The sequence below is a fragment of the Tachypleus tridentatus genome, chromosome 9 (genome assembly GCF_004210375.1).
Source record: "Tachypleus tridentatus isolate NWPU-2018 chromosome 9, ASM421037v1, whole genome shotgun sequence".
NCBI lineage: Eukaryota > Metazoa > Arthropoda > Merostomata > Xiphosura > Limulidae > Tachypleus > Tachypleus tridentatus.
In genome coordinates, this window is record NC_134833.1 from 160,037,870 (window position 1) to 160,059,813 (window position 21,944).

Here is a 21,944-nt window from a genome sequence, read left to right on the forward strand (position 1 = left end):
CTAGAGATACTGAAGGTATTATGAACTCAACTTACAAACCCATATTCTGACTGCATGCTGTTACATAGAATTACATTTAGTGGAGTCAAGATATGGATTTGTAGTATGAGTAAATATTGGCTATCTCCAGCTTGTAGTTTCTATGTAACTAAATTATCCCTATATATTATAGCAATGGGAAACTATATGCCTAGACTAAGATACGACCCACATTAAGTGTGTATGAAATGTTTCCAGTAGAAAGGCACCCTTTGCAAATAAAATATATGCATCTAAAACACAGCTTTAAATAAACAGTTGTGTCTCCTAAGGTAATTATTATACAAACATGTGTCATGAAATTTATAATGGGTATTTTTATTCTTTCACCTCATACATAACATAGAGATAGGCTCCCTAAAGACAACAGCTGTATAGTGTACAAAACAGTGAGTAACTATATGTTACAGTCATCTAATGCTCATCTTTTTATAAAAATACCAAATATTTATAAATCTAACTTCAGTGGGTTACTATAAACACCTTTAACTAGAATTATGAATTTTTTTAGCTTATGAAAAACTATAAGTAATGTACACAATGTGCAATGATACATTCAATAATACTGAACAAATATGACTGTAATAGTTGCATCCATTTTTACCATAAACTAGTGGGTTAATAATAAAAAGAAGCAAGGTAGTTGGTTCAAGACATAACTGAAAACTATAAACATAAAATCAGACAAGTTGAAATCTATATGAACTCCTACAAGACTATTCACATATCAAAACACAATCTGCTTTTGTAAAAACACACACAATACTCCAAGGAAGACCACCTGCCTATAGAACCTTTGTAGAGCAATACATTTCATAACATTTGTAAAATATATGCAAAACCACTCTACAAAATAACTTGTGTGAAATATTTTACCAAGAACCATTACAAGCAATGAATAAAATATTATAATTATTTGGGTAGACGAATAACACATTTAATCCATAATGCCAAATACGTAAAACAGTAAGGTTTATGTTAAATTACTACATGATATTTAGAGATGTTACCATGAGAAATCGGTCTTTTTCAGGATTTGTAAAAATGTCTGTTAGAAAACAAGATAAAATACTATTGATTAACTGGTGATACTATGAACTACTGTCTATAGTAGTTTAATTCATTTATAACAGCACTATCATTAGGATGATCTTGTAATAACAACACTGTACATCCATAGAAGCAATGTCAGCCTTTGGTGAATGTGTAAGTGAAAATAATAAAGTAACTGTCAACGTGTGTGAAATAAAGTATTTTGTCATGAGCTCATTTATTGTTATGTTAAACCAACATGTGATTCATGTAATTAATTATATATGTTGAGAAACCATACAATGAACTAGTGAACTATCAACCTATATAAACACTGGCCTTAGTAACATTGTCTTCCTTTTTTAAAAAGGTATGTATTTATATATAAAAAAATTCTCCATATATATAATGCACATATAATATATATAATGGACAACAATATGTCTTTAAGATACAAGATCCACTAAATGTGTACAACATTTTAGCAGTAGAAAAGCATTCTTTTCAAATACCAGTACCCCTAAAACATCACTTTAAATAAACATTGATGTATTTTGAGTAATTATTTTATGAATATTTGTAAATAAACATTTAATATTGGGTACTGATGTTTTTTTTTACTTCTTCAGTTCTGTACATAATTTGCAATTGGTCCTCTAAAGTCACTGACCATACAGTGTACAAAACAGAGTATATCACATGTTACACCTAATGTTCACCTATTGTACATTGACAATTCACTTTCTAATTAATATTTTTATAAAGGATCACAAGATGTTTGTATGAAAGCTAACTTCAAGGGGTAATGATAACATTTACTCTAAAATTGTTATTTTTTGAAGCATATGGAAAGTGTAGAATACATAAATCATATTTTCAATACTCTTATGATCTTCACAGTACTTTAATATTCTACAAAGGGCTTGGGTGCAAGATACCACATTATTTCTGTTGTAGACTGGCAAAATAACAACAAAGGGAATTACAAACGGGCCATTTTAAGAGGAGTTTCTTTTCCTTGAAAATCTTACAAGCATACTGTTTTGTGCAGAACCTTAGCAATCAATAGTAAAGATTCTAAGGTTGTTTGAGCTGAATTTTTGGTGGTTAAGGTGCTTTTTTGTTCAAACGTTCTATTAGGGTTTTGTGCAATTCTTACAAACTACCATCACAAAGATATTTCAAACTTCATTTTAGGTAGAAGGCTCCTGTAGGAAATGTTTAGAAACACAGTTAACTCTTCATTGTTAAATGTGTCTCCTTGATCAGTGGAAAATGATACCTATTAGTGACTTGAATGTAAAGTGTGACTAAAAAAGGTTTCTGCTTTAAGAAACTCTTCCAATCAATTTTTATTTTTCCATTGGCTGTAGCTGACTGGTGAGCTGATACTTGGAATAACTTACTATTCACTAAATCTGTAAAACAAAAAATGTTCATCTGAAGAATATTTTGGTCTTCACATTGTCACTGAAATCTGTAATATTGGCAAGAGAGGAGCATGTGAGAAATTATCTCCAAAAGACACTGCAAAAATTAAAAATTATTATTAGTTGTAGTTACTAGAAAGTTAACCAAATTATTTTTTCCCGTGTGATAACAATTTTTGTGGTTTCAGCCAACTCAGAATAAATGTACATAAAATATGGATGAAGCCTTCCTTTTTTTCATCTTGATTCAGACTTGAGGGGTTAAATATACAATGAAACACTACACATTTAACCACTGACAGAACACCTGCAGTGTCAACACTTTGTTTCAGTTCTAACATTACGCAGATATCTCACCTGATAAAATGTGTAGAATCATCCTAACAATGACTCATTTTCACAATTTTTGTTTGTTTTTGAATTTTTTTAGAAAGCTACACAAGGGCTATCTGCACTAGCTGTCTGTAAGTTAGCAGTATAAAAGTGGAGGGAAGGTAGCCAGTTATCATCACCCACCACCAACTCTTGGGCTACTCTTTTACCAATGAATAGTGAAATTGACTGTCCTATTATGATGCCCCCACAGCTGAAAGGGCAATCACGTTTGGTGTAACAGGAACTCAAATCCTCAGATTATGAGTCGAGCACCATAACTGAGTCCTTTTACACTTTTTTTAGTGTGTGTGTATGCAAAAACAAATAACATTCAAGTTTCATAACTTTACCAAACTACAAGTAAGATATACAATATTAACACTGCTATCAGTACATTCATACTGTTAGGTATTACTGGTAACATGAAAAAAGTGAAACAGCCATATCATAATTAAATATCCAACATACAAGAGATCTAGCAGGACCTGGGAGTTAGGGCACTCACCTTGAAATCTGCATATTCAAATATCAGCACCCAAACATGCTTGCCCTTTTGACTACAGAAGCACTGTAATATGAAGGTCATAAATTGGTAATGGGTGAAGTTGGCTAGCTGCTTCTTTCTAATTTACCACTTTTAAAACATGCACAGTTGGCCCTCCTGAGTAGGTTTGCATGAAAAGAAAAAACTACCACGAACTAATTCCAACCCTTGGGCTATTCATTTCACTAAACATTAATGGGACCGACCATCAGTTTACGAAACCTTTAGGACTGAATATTTGACAAATGGAATTCAAACCTGTGACAAGCATACAGCAAGCACCCTAGCCTACAGGTCATGCTATGCCTTAGATGCATTTGATAAGTAAGTGGCAGAAACTCTCCATCATCGATTTAACTTTGATGTTGTAAATGTAAATTTAGGCCTATTTTCTAACTTAATCTCGAGTCTGACTCAAGTGAATGTTTGAGAAAGCCAATCTACAAAACATGCACACATACCTTCAACGTCAGAAGCCTCATTTTTAACTTGGACGTCTTCTTCTAGTTCTTCTTTAATTTGAACTTGTTCATCTTCAGCGTATTCTTCTGGAGGAGATTCGTAGTCATATTTACGATGCCGCTTCTTTTTACCATCACGTTCTCGATGGCTGCCACTGGACTTTTCATGTTTAGACTTATGACGTTTTTCCTTTGGTGATTTAGATCTTGACCTAGACTTCGACCTTTTGCGTTTCTTTTTCTCGCGATCCTTTTCTTTGTGTTTCTTAGAACCCATTGTATTAAAATATTAAATATCAGAATTTCTGAGTTTGTCAAACCTCTCAAAATCGTGTTAGGCTTACAGTAACCAATTACTTAACATCGTAGTCCTAAACACAACGTGTGCTGACAGTAACATCCACCACTACGACCATCTCTTATTTAATTGTAAAAACTACATGTAAAAGTAAAATAAATTACACTTCAGATGTTCAAATGTTGGGAACAAAATTTATTATTGAATTAATAATGCATGCTTAAATCTACATAAAAAACTACGATTTAATACAAGAAAAAAAAGATTAAATTAACAAAATTATTGTATCATTCATTGAAATTTATCGTTGATATATATATATATATATACACGTATGTAGACCAGGATGGCCAGGTGGGTTAAAGCGTTCTACTCGTAATCTGAGAGTCGCGGGTTCGAATCCTCTTCGTACCAAACATGCTTGCCCTTGCCCTTTCATCCATAGGGGCGTTATAATGTTCATTAGTAACAAGAGTATCCCAAGAGTTGGCGGTGGGTGGTGATGACTATCTTTCATCCATAGGGGCGTTATAATGTTCATTAGTAACAAGAGTATCCCAAGAGTTGGCGGTGGGTGGTGATGACTAGCTGCCTTCCCTCTAGTCTCACACTGCTAAATTAGGGACGACTAGGGCAGATTGCCCTTATGCGCGAGATTGAAAACAAAACAAACATACATGCATATACATTCCGTTGAATGTTAATACCTTTCAACACTTTACTGCGGCATTAAATTTTTCTTCCCACCGAACTATTATTTGTTGAATCAGAAGTTTCGCGTTTAAACAGCAAAGTACGGAAATCAGTAGAGTAAATCACCACTCACAAGAATAGAGAAACCTGTTACGGTAGTCACGTTCTGTTAGAAAACTCATTTATTTTCTTAATTTAGTCATAGAAAATCACGTAGAGACAAAGTACATCAGCAAATTCAAAAAACAATAAAGAACAGTAAACTCGAGAAATAACGGATTCTCAATATGTAGTTTCCAATGCACTAACGGTTGCACAAATTAATGGGCATTAATAACACATCGGATTTTTTAAGAGCAGAAAGTGAAGGACTGTTGTTGTTGTTTTGAATAAAGAACAAAGCTACACAATGGACTATCTGTGCTCTACCCACCACGGGTATCGAAACCCGATTTTTAGCGTTGTAAGTCCGCAGACATACCGCTGAGCCACTGGGAGAGGGGGGTTATGTGAAGGACTGAGAGCAATTATTCAGGGTGGAAATAAAAAGTTGTTTGAATTAATTTTAAAACTACCTTATGACATACTTGATACTACATGTTTAAAACTACCTTATGACATACTTGATACTACATGTATTACTATTGTCCACATTTCAGTAAAATAATTCTAGCCCTTTTTCTGTAACACTTTTCAAATCTATAATCAATTATAATAAGGTGGAAGATACTTTTTATTAATATATATATTGTTTACTTTAATAAAACGAAACATCACCGACTCGTATGGAATGAAACATTTCTAACTGCTCTAACAGTGCTTAAATGGCCTCAAAGAGCTTATGTTGGTAGCGAAGAAGTTAGGAAACTTTAGAGGGTAGGAATTTCGACTTTAAAAAATCATCGTAAGAATAGCCCTACGCGGAAGTTTATTTGGCAGCTGTGCACAGTTTTAGGCGCAGTGTACCTAACCTTTTTTTTTCTCTAAGCTTCGATGCTTGAATGGCTTTGAAGTGAAACTTGGCCAATAGCGAACAAACAACTAATAAAATCTCTCTTTCTCTTTTAAGAATCAATATGAAATAGTCTTGTGATCTGTGCAGGAGATTTTTAGGTTTGAATGTTATATCCATAGCTTTTTCCTTCTGTAAGCTTCAGAAACTACAATAATAATACAGAGAGCAAATGGGTCAACTTGGAATTTTGTCTAACAATTGGAAAATAAATATTTTTGCTATTACAAAAATTTATCAGCCTTGACCATTGAGACAGATGATACTAAGTGTTGTTTCAAGAACAAGTCTACTTTTTTAGATGGTTTTTGCCCGTATATTTCATTAAAAGTTTTGTGAAATTCCCGGATGATACGTATCATGGTTCATGATAAGAACATGAAGAACAAATGAATGAATGTTGCTTATCTATCAGAAAATCAACATTTTTCTACCGATGTAAGTATAATAATACTGCCTGTTGTATGTCCATGTAACTTTACAGGATGTAGATGGATCTTTACTAAAATTGGTATGAAGAATCATTAGGTCCATGGAGGTACATACGAATGTTCAGTTTTGTGTTTTGCCTTTTGTGATTTTAATAAACATTTTTTCGTATTTTTTTTACCATAACCTCGTCCTTTATTGACGGATCTTCACCAAATTTGGCATGTTGAGTACATACAGAAATACATGCAAATTTTCAGTTTCACATTTTTATTTTGCAGTTTTCGTAGGCTTTTGACATTTTCACTTTTTTTTACAACTAAGTATAAGGAAAGGAACTTTTTATTTCTTTAATCACGAACTCACATGACTTCCATCCAGGGAAGGGGTACTCCAGCTGGTTATCAATATTTTAGCAACCATAGCCATTGAGATAGAAGTTCTCAAGTTTATTTCTGTTTTTTTTTTCTGCTTATATTTCAATCAGAATTTTTGTGAAATTCTTCGGCGGTTTCTACTTTGAATCACTGTTGTGGTTCACGATAATATAACTATCTTCTTCAGGTAATGGTTTTATTTATGAAAACGAAACATTAGATATGACAAAGTGAATTATTGGCTTTGCTATAATATTTGCCTCATTTAAATAGTTGTTAAATTAAGAAAGTATGCACAATAACAACTGAATTACATTATATATTGTGCTACAATAGTTTTATCATTAACATAATGGTTTTACTTATACCTCTGGCCTGGCATGGCCAAGCGCGTAAGGCGAGCGACTCCTAATACGAGGGTCGCGGGTTCGCGCCCGCGTCGCGCTAAACATGCTCGCCCTCCCAGCCGTGGGGGCGTATAATGTGACGGTCAATCCCACTATTCGTTGGTAAAAGAGTAGCCCAAGAGTTGGCAGTTGGTGGTGATGACTAGCTGCCTTCCGTCTAGTCTTACACTGCTAAATTATGGACGGCTAGCACAGATAGCCCTCGAGTAGCTTTGTGCGAAATTCCAAAACAAACAAAAACAAACAACTTATACTCTATAGAACATATAATTAACATTTAGACGTGAAAACTACAATATTGATATTATAATCACATGTTGAGACACATTGAAACACTTTATTATGAGCTCCTCACCCGATTTTACTATCTATTTGCACAAACATTATCCACTATAGCATTACTAACCTTAGTAATACAATTTACCAAGTAATAGCATCCGCTTACAAAACCTAAGTAACACACTCCACCTGGTAACATCATGTGCCTTTGTAAAGTGTTTGTAGTACAAATAATATATAAACAAAATCACCACACATATATTCAGACGAGTTGAAATCTGTATGTGATCCTGCAGAAACATAATAACATTGCCTTTCTATAGAAACACTATCTACCTTTCTAAAACACATACAGTATGTCTTGTAAGGCCATCAGTTTACAGAAAAGTATCCTTAGTAAGGCCTCCACCTTAGTAACATACACTACATGACCCAAAGTATGTGGACATCCGACCATCACACCCACATGTGCTTGTTAAATATCTCATTCCAAAGCCATGAACATTAATATGGAGTTAGCCTCCCTTTGCTGTTATGACAGCCTTTACTCTTCTAGAAAGTCTTTTCACTAAATTTTGGGACATGGCATCAGTGAGGTCGGGCACTAATGTCGAGCGAGAAGGCCTGGCTCGCAGTCGGCGTTCCAATTCATCCCAAAGGTGATCGATGGGGTCAATGTCAGGGCTTTGTGCAGGCCAGTAATGTTCTTCCATACCATCCTCGGCTAACCATGTCTTTATGGACCTTGCTTTGTGCACGGGAGCATTATCACACTGAAACAAAAAAAGGGCCTTTCCCAAACTGTTACCACAAAGTTGAAAGCATATAATTCTCTAGAATGTCATTGTATGCTGCAACATTAAGGTTTCACTGGAACTAAAGAGCCAAACCACGAGAAATAGTCCCAAACCATTATTCCTCCTTCACAAATCTTTCCAGTTGGCACTATACATTCAGGCAAGTAGTGTTCTCCTGGCATTCACCAAACCCAGATTCGTCCGTCAGACTGTCAGACAGTGAAGCATGAGTCATCACTCCAGAGAACGCATTTCCACTACTCTGGAGTCCAATGACAATGTGCTTTAAACCATTCCAGTTGATGCTTGACATTGCATATGGTGATATTAGGCTTGTGTGCAGCTGCTCGGCTAAGGAAACTCATTTTATGAAGCTCAGACTAACAGTTCTTGTGCTGAAGTTGCTTTCAGACGCAGTTTGGAACTCGGTAGTGAGTGTTTCAACTGTGGGCAGACGATTTTTAGCACTTAGTGGTCCTGTTCTGTGAGCTTGTGTGGCCTACCGCTTCGTGGCTTGCTCCTAGACGTTTCCAATTCACAACAACAGCACTTACAGCTGACCAGAGCAGCTCTAGCAGAGCAAAAATTTTACGAATTGACTTGTTGGAAAGGTGGCATCTTATGACGGCGCCACTGAGCTCTTCAGTACGACACATTCTACTGCCAACGTTTGTCTATGAAGATTGCATAGCTGTATGCTTGATTTTATGCATCTGTTAACAATGAATGTGGCTGAATTTGCCGAACCCACTAAGTAGAAGGGGCGTCCATATACTTTTGGCCATGTAATATAATTCACCTATAGAAGCATTGCCCTTAGCAAACCATCCATCCATAGACCTTTGGTAACAACATCCATCTATTGTAACAGATTTTCTGGTCTTGAACTATGATTTCATTCCTTCCCTAACACAGTCGCGCGCTCTGGTGCCACTTTGTGGAACTATAACTCGATTGCGTTTGTCATATTAGTACCTATCAATTGATAGTGATTAAAAGCACATTGCAAAAAAAAACGGAAGTTTGAATGTCGAATCAGAGGGAAGAGCACCACAGCACATTTCCATGAATCCATCCACATTGTAGAAAGATGGATATGATGAGTGTAAAAGTAAATCCACAGAACAAACTGTCATCACTTCACAGGTTAATTATATAAACTGTTGTAACGTTTTTCTTCAGCTGAGGATAACAAGTAATGGCTATAGAAGATATCACATTGCTAGGGATACTCATTGTGAAAAAAATGATACAACAATGAGCGCTAAATTTAGCAAGGACCGTAGATAGTCTTGAAATAAGTCCAGAATATTAGACGTCACATTTCTCATCTCTAAATCAGTCATTTGAATTTATTGGATATCTTTCTACAAAACGATTTTATCTAGTAAATGACTGTGACTTACAAAGGTCTTCTATCACATTTAGCTAAAAAAGGTTTTCAGTAAAACGTGTTAAATCTTTAAATGACGTTGAACACCAGTGTTTAAACAAATGTATATACGATATAAGGCATTTTCTAATTCGCAAGAAACTCCAGACATAACAATAAAAAAAATATGTACACTGCAGAATAAACGTCCTTCCTTGTAACAGTAATCATTAAAAATGATAAAAGAAACCTTCACAGAGAATTAAATAATGAAATCCGTAATTACGAGAAAACCAACTTGTAGAGAAAAATATACATGTAAAAACGGCTGGTATGGGTTGAGAAATTTTTTTTATGTAGAGGAGCGAACAACGCTTCGACCTTCTTCGGTCATCATCAGGTTCACAAAGAAAGAAGAGGGTAGCAGCCGTTTTTACATACATAAATAATAGAATATTTAGAGAGTCACATTAAAAAAAAGGAGTTATTTACTTGGAAAGTTCAGTTTCCAGCAGTATTGGTTCATATAAAGTAAACTATACACATACTAGGTTGTAAATAATATAATTCAATTGTTTCAATCGGTTATCAATAAACAAAGATGGTAACATTTAAATCGAGTGTTTTTGTACCACGTGCATTTACCAAAAAATGAAGTTATACGTTGAAAGACTGGCCCAATTTGAGATAAATAGTTTTAGACTGTTTGAACGGATAGAGAAGAAAACTTTTACACAAGTGTAACATAATGACAAACGTACAATGTTTTCACAGGGCTTTGCCATCATCCGATATAAATAGTCTACTCAAACACAGGAACATCAACAGTGAACTACGGAACAAAGAAGTGATATGACTGAAGATTGCTTAACGAATTAGTAACGGTATCTTGACAAAATCAGAGTGATGGTTTATGATAGGGTGGTATTCTTCTATTAACACAGTTTATTTTATTTTACGCTAAATTATTTACAATGAATAATTTAAAAGTATCTGTCCAGCAAAAGAATAATATCTCAACAGGATTAAGAAATTCCATAGAAATGTTTATTTATTCAGTAAGTATTTTAGTCGAAGTTTGAGCGAATTTTATGTTTAACTGACAAAGATCTACAAAACATTTGTTGCCAAATTAGCATCTTTATTACAACACTACTTCTTTAAATACAGGATTTCTAGAATGACGCAAAGAAATTCCAATCGTAGACACCAAAAGAACACTTTTCTTAGGTCTAACACTATCTAGGGCATTTATTAAGTACGACACGTATTCAATAAAAAACTTAAATTAACATTATAGCTTGTGTACATTATATGCTTTAGTTTAATTAACATAACATAATGTTTGGGTGACAACGAGGGGCCCATTGTTCCATCTCAGTTGTCCCATTCTATAAACTAAATTATCAAATAAACAAATTAAATAAAAGTCTCAAAGCCGGCTCTTATTATTCATATAGTTATCAAGCTTTCTCTCAAATTTATTTTCTCCACAACATCTGAAGACAACCCATTCTAGAGGCCAAACGCCCTGGTAAAAACTAAAACTGTCTTAGCTGAAGATGATCCCTACCTTGCCAAAACTTATATTTGTGTCCCCTGGTCCTATCATTCTTCATTAAGTATGAAAAATATTAATACTTCAACATTATCAATCCTTTTTACAATCTTAAATACATCAACAATATGCCTTCTAACTCTTCTTTTTCAAGGGAAATCAATTTTAAGGATCTTAATCTCTCCACATATGACAACCTCGACCTCACAGGAAGAATTTTAGTAACTCTCCTCTGAACTTTTTCCAACAATTCAATGTCTTTCCTCAGGTAAGGAGCCAGATACCTATACAGTGAAATTATAATCTCTTTAGACTCGTATTCAATATCTATATAGATACAACCTAAAATCCTATTTGCTCTACCACTAGCAACAGCACATTGCTTGAATAGCTTAAGAGACTGATCAACCACTACATCAAGATCCTTTTATTTCATGATACTCTTAAAGTTATTCCTATCCATATTATACTTATGATTCAAATTATAATGATAAGTACTTAAAGGCGTATCAATATGCAAAAACAGTTGCCACTGAAAAATAATATATATCAATCTGGGGAGGGGTGTCCAGGAGCGCCTACAAAGAGATCTGCGACAAGACAAGCCCACCCAAGGTTAGAAAAGTGCGGTGTCTTGTAAGAGGTAAAAATCCACGAACAAAATCGTCAGTGGAAAAGTTGTCCACGTGCTTTAGGCAACAGTATATAGAATTATTAAAAAAGATTTCCTCTAGAAAAGTGACACTAGTCGTGTGTACAAAAGTTGGTTTTGTAACATCCCTTCAGCTAATGCATACCTCAAAATGTTGGAGAATGACACAGGTATTAATGCAATCTCTTACGAGAACATATTGGTATGCAATATCTAAGGCTCTTTTCTCAGTGATGTCGAGAAAACCCACTTGTAAAGAAATATATACGTAAAAACAGTTCGTTTGGGTTGAGAAAATATTTTACGTAGAGGAGCGAATACAAAGGAACACCTTTATCCCTTTCTTCAAAATAATAAAATAAATAATATAAAATTATATATTCAAACATCTAACACCGCCCTCTATATTCCCACACTCAGTTACACAACCCCTTTCAAACATATGGTCAGCTTCCGGTCACTTACCTCTTTCTTTCTTTGTGAACCTGACGATGACCGAAGAAGGTCGAAACATTGTTCACTCCTCTACGTAAAATATTTTCTCAACCCAAACGAGCCGTTTTTACATATATAAGGCTCTTTTCTGTCATTGGCGTATTGAAGCAGACGCTGAGAACCAATGTCCTTGTACATTAGATAGCTTAGGAAACAATGTACAAAAAATGGTGTGTTTTGAACATGAAAGATTACCAATTAAACCATGTTTCATAGGTATTATCAAGATCCACGATCGTCAGAAAGAGCTTCACAAGATGGCAATTTGAACTGCAATGACGTCATGAGGGTTAACTGTAACGTATTCAGTCTTTGTGTATGACAATAATTATTGACATTTTAGGGATACGTCATCAGCATTTCATGTCGTTTTTAGTAATCAGCTTTCAACTTTAACACCCATTTCAAGAGTTTGTTGAAATGTCGCTACTGATGATGGTGTACAAAGGACAAGTATTTATATTAACGTTTATAGTTTGTGGCTATATGCCAATCTCTGTCAAAACCTTCTCTGTTTAATTTGGGACCAAAGTCAAGAATATTGACACAGTTTCTATCTGTTTGTCTAATATTTACCTAATTAGTCAGTTCTTTTATATTCGTATATAGCAATTTTAACAAACATTTCTCTGCATCAATGTAGGACGTGTTCACATCAATTTGATAAATAGCAACTGCTTTATCTAACTACACGGTTTATTAAATATAGCTCCATTATTGCTGTGCTAGTTTATATAAATATATTTATTTACAGATAAAATCTTAGTATTTACAAGTTCCTTATTTGGAATAAACAATTAACAAATTACCGAGAATGTGAAGAAAATAAAATTATCGTTTACGTATTTATATCAAATTTTAGGCTTAATAATTTATGTAATTAAATATCTCGTGTATAACATTTGCCTATTTAATTAAAATATTATGAAAATCTATCCACTTAAATTAATACATTGAGTGCTTTACTTCAGCGATATTTTGTTGTTGGTGTTTAAATTTGAAACGTTGGACGTGGCTGGTTATTATTAGTACCATTCTTATTGTGAGCTTTAACGTTAGTGGTCCTGTTTGCTGGTCGTTTGAATAACAATGCTGTCTTGTAGGCTTGACGGTACTGTTTGTTGGTAACTCCATAGATGATAGGGTTTATGCAAGAACTGGAGCAGATCAAGAGAAACCCCACTATGTGTAAAATAGGGTAATTGGTATTCTTGTCCACTACCTAGAAATGCAAAATAACATGTTACACGTACACACACACACACACATATATACATTATGTAACATAAAAGCAACTGTGTTTGTATGGTAGGTATATTTTCTCTATCACATATTATTAAAATAATACATATTTTCAATATCTAGTCTGTGCAACTATGTGTCTTGCACCATATAAATATAAATAACAAAAATCTGTTGATACATTTAAGCTGTCACATCCACTAAACTAAACATTAATTAAAAAACAACTAAAAACTAGTCTTAACGATCCAAATATTTATCAAGCTTTAAATTTATTTTTCTCACACATCTGAAGACAAGAAATACCAAATTATGCTGAATGTCCTGTTAGAAATGTAAACCTTCTTAGCTAAAGGTGACTAAATTTTTAGGATGGCCAAGGTAGTCAATAGGCCTAAATAAATATGGACGCTAAAAATCAACAATAACAGCGTTTTACTTTTAAAAGACGAAAACCACTTTCGTTTGTTTCTCTACCCAAGATGCCCAAGCGTAAGGTAATAAATCAACGCTAACATTAATAAGATACCAAACTACAAAGTGATCAACTCACCAAATTACTCATTTTAATCCTTGTTTTAGTCTAGTTAACTTATACAACCGCGCATCGTTAACGTGTTTAAACCTAAATCCACTCTACGCATTCTTGGGCAGTGCACGATGTAATCTCTTAGTTCTAATAACTTGCGATGATTAATAATAATCAAAAAACAGCTTAAATCAAGTGTAACTAGAATTAGCTTTCTCACAGAAACATGATGTTATTTTAAAAAGCTTTGCTAATAACAAGGTGAAAAAAGAATTACCTACCAATAATACATGAATATATATCATATTCCTGAAACATGTAGAATTGTTTGAACACTATGTAATCGATATCTTTAGTGAGCCTACCGGTATATCACGAATGAAGCGAAAGAGTAAAAAAAATGAATACACATAAAATTAAATTTTATTACACAAATTCATAGTATACATTATCTTTCAGTCAGGGGTAAATTGCCAAAAACAAGTAATAAAAACATTTTCTAAATGCAAATTGATGAAGGTATAGCAGGTAAACTGTGAAATGCATACTTGATTTCATTATTACAGCAGTTCGAAGTTACACATACCTGACTGTTGGTATGCATCTTGTTTACCATAATATCCTTGTTATATCTCGATAGGCATCACTGTTATGTAACTAATGGTGTTAGACTTACGTAAGGAAAACCAAGTTGAGTCAAAATATGTTTTGATCGTGCAGACCACTTTTTAATACGCCTGCACTGTTCGATTACACTATGTAACAAAGTTTTTACTTTTTCTTGTTACTGGGCAGAATATATTATTTTTCAATTGCTTATGCCTAAAGTAAATGCAAAAGACTTATTTTTCTTTTCAAACTTTGCTTTTGCGACCTTGGAGTGTGTAACGAAAACGTGATGGGAGACTACGTTTGGGGGCTGATATGTGAAACGGATTTACATTACATTCGCAAATCTCGAAAACCTACTCACTTACAATTTTGTTCATTTTTGTATAGCTTTAGTAAAAATACATGTAAATCTTGATTCGTATGTTGTCTTTTTCAGACCTTACGTAAATGAAAATGTGCAAATTTGCCCGTTTTTACACAGAAAATAGGTTAATTTCTAAATTTCATTATCCAAGTCAGAAAAGCAAAGTTTGAAGAAGATAATGGTCATTTTCTGTACGTTTACAACATAAGCGATTAAGAAATAACACATACTATCCAGGAACAAAATTTGTGTCATATAGTGTTATTAATAGTCGCCGCTGCACGGGCGTTTTGTAAATAATAATAAAACAATTACGAAATTTATAGAATTATTTTTTTATTTCCAATAAAATTGTGGCCGTACATGGCCAGGTGGGTTAAGGCGTTCGACTCGTAATTTGAGGGTCATGGGTTCGAATCCCTTTCGTATCAAACATGCTCGCCCTTTCAACCGTGGAGACGTTATAAAGTACGGTCAATTCCACTATTCCTTGGTAAAAGAGTGGCCCAAGAGTTGGCTGTGAGTGGTGATGACCAGCTGCCTTCCCCCCTAGTCTTACACTGCTAAATCAGGGACGGCTAGCGCAGATAGCCCTCGAGTAGCTTTGCGCGAAATTCAAAACGAAGATCTAATAAAATTACATTAATGTTAAGAAAGCAGTTCTTCCAGATGAATGACAAGGTTGAAGTATTAAATAATTGTTTTGTGAGCATCACAGACGACATTTAAATTATCAAATATTACGTCAGTCGTCCTGAAATAAAGAAATAAGTTATTTTGTTTATCCAGAAAAAATATTACTAAAAATTTAATAAGTTAAAAATGAACCAATCGTTTTGGTAGTTGCTACGACGTAATAATATTTTTCGCAGACAGGATATGCATATTTTTATTTGAAATAAAAAGTACTCTGAAAACTGAAGGTTTAATTACACATTTTTTTCATAGGTCGGCATTCCTTAATAAAATTTAGAAAATATTTAATTTTATAATTTAAAAGTATTGTTTATTTGGTTGTTCTTTTAATTTCGCGCACGGTTATTAGAGAGCTGTGTATGTGTTTTCTTATAGTAAAGCTACATCGGACTATCTGCGGAGCCCACCGAGGGGAAGCGAAACCCTGATTTTATCGTTGTAAATCCGAAAGACATACCGCTTTACTAACGGAGGGCACGAGAGAGCTCCCTACGCTAGCCCTCTATAATTTAGCAATGTAAGACAAGAAGGAAGGTAGCTAGTCATCACCACCCACCTCCAATTCTTGGGCTACTTTTTTACTAACAAATAATGGGATTGACTGTAACATTATAACGTCTCCATGGTTGAAAGGGCGAGCATGTTTGGTGTGAATGGGATTCGAACCCGCAACCTTCGGATAACGAAGAGAGTGCCTTAACCACCTGGTCATACCGGGTATTTAAAATTAATGTCTCAGTTTGCAAGTTCCTGTAAAATTTCACCCGAGACAGGAGTCCCGCAGGGAGGGGTAGTTACTCCTATCTTATTTATCATGTATGTGAGTAATATGCCACTGTCGGACCTAAATTTAGGTTTTGCATCACAACTTACTGACGATGTAGCAGTCTGGAAAAGTACCCCCATTCCTTTAATTGTAGCAACAAACCTCCAACCAGTCCTGAATAATTTAGAAGAATACTGCCAGAAATATAGAATAAAATAAATATTCCGAAAACCCAAGTTATGCTATTCAGCAGATTAAATAAACTGAAAAAAAGATCCACCAAAGTTATATGTGAACGGATCTCTTTTACTGACTGCTACTTCTGCTAATTTTTTAGAATTAACTTATGATACCAAATTAACGTGGATACAGCATACAAACTATATCCTGATTAGAATCTGGAAAGGAAACAAATTATGCAAGAAGTCTTTCAGGTAAAAATCAAGGTACATCACCTGATAATATAATAAAAATCTACAAAACGTACATTAGACCTATAATAGAATACGCATCTCCTGCCTGGATAAACATAACACAAAAACAATTACAGAAACTACAAAGAATACAAAACTCAATCCTAACTTCAGCCTATAAAGTACCACGTACTTTATATCTGAAAGACTCTTGCATAATGCATTAAATTATTTTAATAAAAATTGGCATAAAAATGACTCAATGTGTGATCTCGATAGACACAACCTAAATGATGAACATAGGCCTAAGTACCTCTCTCCTATAAATATCTATTTAATAAATACAAAACAAGCTGGCCACCTAGCACTAGACACATAAAACTAGTTTTATTTTACTTTTATGCTTTTTTATGTATTATTTTTTATTTTTTATTATTATTACTTTATTTTTCCGATAAATATATATGGAAAAAGGAAAATATATACATATATATATATCAGTGGAAAAAAAGAAAAAAACGAATAGAAATATAAAAAAATAAAAGTGGAATAGAAGTAAAAAATAATAAATGGATAAAGTAAAAAAAAAAAAAAGTCAAATCAAGACAATACACGGACATTGATCTGAAAAGTGAAGAGAATACTGTGGGTCCAAAAACACTACAACAACAACACATTCTTACTAGTGGCCACATGAAAGCTAGGGATGGAGGAAGAGGTCTTGTGCACCTGACCCTCCTGGGTATTTAGGAAATAAACATACCTAAATACCCACAAAGAAGAGCGAAGCGTTCCTATAAAAATGACAAAAACTGCAAACCTCTCAATGTGGACTTGGGCACATATTGTACTGGGATGACATTTTGAAAAAATGCGTATGACAATAAATAATAGAAACATAAAAATGAACATCAATTTTTCAATGCGCAGTAAAACGTTCTTGGTAGCGCTAACTTTGTATTTATTACAATACATTGTTAGGTATTAACTATTACGCGACGGGTCACAAGCCAATGGCCATGTCATCGCGTTTGTTGACTTGAATTCAAAATGTTATTGAATTACTATTTTATGAATTTATGTCAATATGTTTGAAATCAAATTTTAGGTTATTACTCAAACTTTAATATTATATATGAGATAATTTCTTAATTTTTAAAAAACACACCTAAATATAGATTTTAGTGAGTCACGTGGTATGTTCAATGCACCACTTTAAAATTAGATGTTTGTGATGTCAGTATATTAAGTTCACAGTTTCGTACAACTTAGAAACTTGAATTACTAATATTAATAAGCTACAATATAAAATTAGAATTTCATATCTTTTAATTTTGCTAGATACGGCTTATGTACTGGATCAAACATAGTGTTCCTGTTTACCTATTTTCATTTTTGAAAACAGTTTCTTATGTACGCTTAATTCAATATATAACATTTGAATATTCAATTGACAGCTTAAAATGTCCCCCTAGTAGTGTACGTAGGGTTAAAAGAACTTGTGGATACCGATTTTACTTATAGGAAATCTGATTATCTGATATCCAAAGTATGCCGCACTTGTTAGGCTTAAATCTAAGAATGCGTTTTAGAGTTACCTTATGTGCTTAAAATACATAACTTTGAGGCCCAATTCGATCTGAAACGTTGAAGTTCAGTGAACAGTGACGACAAACAAATTCCTATAGAACTGGATGTTACGCCCCGTGAACCTCTTATTTTTTTATGTTTTATCATTTATTTACAGTAGAATAATGCTCATTATTCTAATAATTGTGTTTAATTTTGTTGAACCTAAGGATTTAAACGTCATAGGCTATCTCCTATGTCAACTGCCGAGAATCGACACCCGAAATTCAGCGTTATAAGTTTGTGAACTTACTGGTCTCACACCGGGGAAGACAAAATTGTGGGTCATTTAAACTATAGTTTTGGATGTATCTTTACTATATACGTCTATTATTTAAATATATCTATCAGTGATAAATATCATGTATCTTTACTATATACGTCTATTATTTAAATATATCTATCAGTGATAAATATCATGTATCTTTACTATATACGTCTATTATTTAAATATATCTATCAGTGATAAATATCATGTATCTTTACTATATACGTCTATTATTTAAAAAAAAAACGAATTAATGAGTATAAAATTATACACTGCCACTATTATTTATCTTTTGTACAATTAGTTTCTCTTTTCTTAACGATAAATAGTTCACCAATTAAAACTTCGTGTGTAAGTATTCGTCTATTGTGCTTTCACTAAAACCAAATGAAAATAAGCAATTCTTTTAAGGTTGTTTATGTATTTCAGTTTGCTTACCTTAATAATTGTTTGTGGAAGAAAACAAAAAACAAAACAGCAGAAAATAATGAGGACCATTCTTGTGAGGCGCCATTCTTCCTGACGTTTCTTGGCATCTCGGTCGTTTCGCTGGACATTGTTGTACTTGTGGAGGCGCCTCGAACTTCTCTTAATCACCCAGAGGATCCAGGTGTAACAAAATACAATGATTACTGACGGTAACGAAAAACCGAAAGTGAACAAAAAATATTTTGAAGAATGTCCATTGACCTCTATCATATCACATTCCCTGGTTTTTTCATCATAACCAAAGCGCCCCCAAGTGCCAAGTAATGTAGGTACCAAAAGAACAAGTACAAATAACCAGATTGTAATAATCATAACAATTATGTAACACTTGCGGTAAACCTTTTTATAGACGCTGGGATGAACAATTAGAATGTAACGATTTATTGTAATCGCGCTAATTAACAATAGAGACGACCCCCCATTGAAATACTGCACGAAGGGGAATACTATACACAAGGTGTCACTGAAAATCCATCTCTGATAAATGTACTCTGAAGCACCAAAGGGGAGATTAAAAGTACAGTAGATAAAATCAGAAACACTGAGGCTAACAATGAAAACGGCTGTAGCATTGTGAACTCTTGGACACCTCGCTATAGCAACAATAGTCAGTAAGTTACCACAAATGCCTACAATGCTTAAAACAATAATACAAAAGGCAGCAACGTACATGACACCAGCTAGATTTTGAGTGATAGGACTTACAGTTGAAGAGAGTTCAAGATAAGTTTCAGTTTTGTTTTGTGTTGTGAGGTTTTGAAATGGAAAAATAGAGGCCGCCATTACTGCTCTTTGTTGAATAATATCTTAAATTATTTTTGTTATCCACTTTCCGATACTAAGCATTAAATCTTAAAATAATTGAAAGGATTCTTTTGGTCAAAGAAACAAGATAATGTTCTGAGTTTAGTTAAAACAACTCTCCAGGGATGACGAATACACGAATGTATCGTGGTAATTAGTCCTGAAAAAAACCAAAAAACAACTTAAGTTGAACATTTCTGCACTTCCACGCTTTGCTATAAATTAGTGTTGATTTATATATTATATCAAAAACATAAAAAAGAACCATATATGTATGTGTGTGTGTTTTAATTCTATTAGTAATACACATGTACCTCTCAGTTTGGAATAATAATGTAAGATAAAATGTCTTACATCAATAGTAAACATATTACATTCGTAACTATGAACATCGTGTTGTAAAAATAATTATATTATTACTATTTACCTATACTGTTCTGTTAGGCCTACATTATCAATCAATGAAAGAATTTTGTAACTACTTATTTATCTTTTTACTATTATATTATTACTATTTACCTATACTGTTCTGTTAGGCCTACATTATCAATCAATGAAAGAATTTTGTAACTACTTATTTATCTTTAACTTAAACAATATTATATACAAACCTATAACGTTGTCAGCTGGGAATGAAGGGTTTCTGAAGCCTAATGTTAGGATGATATTTTTGTTTATGTCCTGTGTTGAAGTAAGTGACATTAAATATAAGACTGTAACTTTCTGCTACACCGGATCCAGCACGTGGAAACAGTTGTGAGGAAGTGAGCTGTGACAGGATCTCAACAAAACTTCCTTATGTCACAGCCAATTCCAAGTAAACTGTCTGAAGTGTCGTAATCAAGGAACATGATGACAATCGTTTGTTGATTTTAGATTTGATATGAAGTTAACATAAAACAAAACATGGTTGGTGTCAGACTTTAGGCAACAAACTATTATGTGAAACGATCATAAAAACAGTGAAGTAAGAAAAACTTTGATTTGGATTTGTGATGGTTTTTACTGCGAAACCAGTATCTTTAGTTCGTGTGCAAATTAAATATTATGTACACGTTCGAGGCTGGTGTGACTAGTTCATCCGCCAATCACAAATTTAACAAGTAAATAATATGTTAGTTAACTGTTGGTTTTTATATATCTTTAAATTTATTTCGCTCAAATATTATTGCGTGCCTATGAAACGTTTCACTCTGCATTTCGTAACCACTATTCGTTTTGGTTTTGTTTATGTTGTATTAACTTAATCTGAGGGTCGCATGTTCGCATCCTCGTCGCACCAAAGATGCTCGCTCTTTCAGCCGTGGGGGCGTTATAACGTGACGGTCAATCCCACTATTCGTTGGTAAAAGAGTAGCCCAAGAGTTGGCGGTGGGTGGTGATGACTAGCTGCCTTCCCTCTAGTCTTACACTGCTAAATTAGGGACGGCTAGCGCAGATAGCCTTCGAGTAGCTTTGCGTGAAATTCAAAACAAATGAACAAGCTTCTGTGTAGTTTCACCTGGTATTCAAGAGACAAACAAACAAAGTGTTAACATAACGTTCCATGGAAGGTGGTCTGGCATGGCCAAGCGCGTAAGGCGCGCGACTCGTAATCCGAGGGTCGCAGGTCCGCGCCTGCGTCGCGCTAAACATGCTCGCCCTCCCAGCCGTGGGGGCGTTATAATGTGACGGTCAATCTCACTTTTCGTTGGTAAAAGAGTAGCCGAAGAGTTGGCGGCGGGTGGTGATGACTAGCTGCCTTCCCTCTAGTCTTACACTGCTAAATTAGGGACGGCTAGCTCAGATAGCCCTCGAGTAGCTTTGTGCGAAATTCCAAAAAAACAACAACAAAAAAACAAACAAACCATGGAAGGTTTATATGATTATAATGTTTATATTT

The 21,944-nt window shown here is 34.1% G+C and overlaps 2 protein-coding genes across 3 annotated transcripts in view; both read right to left on the bottom strand.

Moving 5' to 3' along the window:
• Window positions 1-4,312, bottom strand: part of LOC143226808 (U4/U6.U5 tri-snRNP-associated protein 1-like) — a 58,419-nt gene extending 54,107 nt beyond the window's left edge. The window contains exon 1 of one of the 2 annotated variants that reach the window (XM_076458245.1): window positions 3,882-4,312. In XM_076458245.1, coding sequence (XP_076314360.1) covers window positions 3,882-4,158 — 277 coding nt within the window. In that variant the 5' untranslated portion in view covers window positions 4,159-4,312. The remainder of the gene's footprint in view (window positions 1-3,881) is intronic. The other variant, XM_076458246.1, reaches the window with a different exon arrangement.
• A 6,353-nt stretch (window positions 4,313-10,665) lies between these two features.
• LOC143226809 (G-protein coupled receptor moody-like) lies at window positions 10,666-20,820 on the bottom strand. Its single transcript, XM_076458247.1, has 3 exons — window positions 20,674-20,820; window positions 19,208-20,222; window positions 10,666-13,472 (listed from the first exon to the last, which is right to left on the bottom strand). Exons 2-3 carry the CDS (start codon window positions 20,039-20,041, stop codon window positions 13,242-13,244), a joined length of 1,065 nt encoding a protein of 354 aa, XP_076314362.1. The 5' UTR covers window positions 20,042-20,222; window positions 20,674-20,820; the 3' UTR covers window positions 10,666-13,241.
• Between the last annotated feature and the right edge of the window lie 1,124 nt (window positions 20,821-21,944).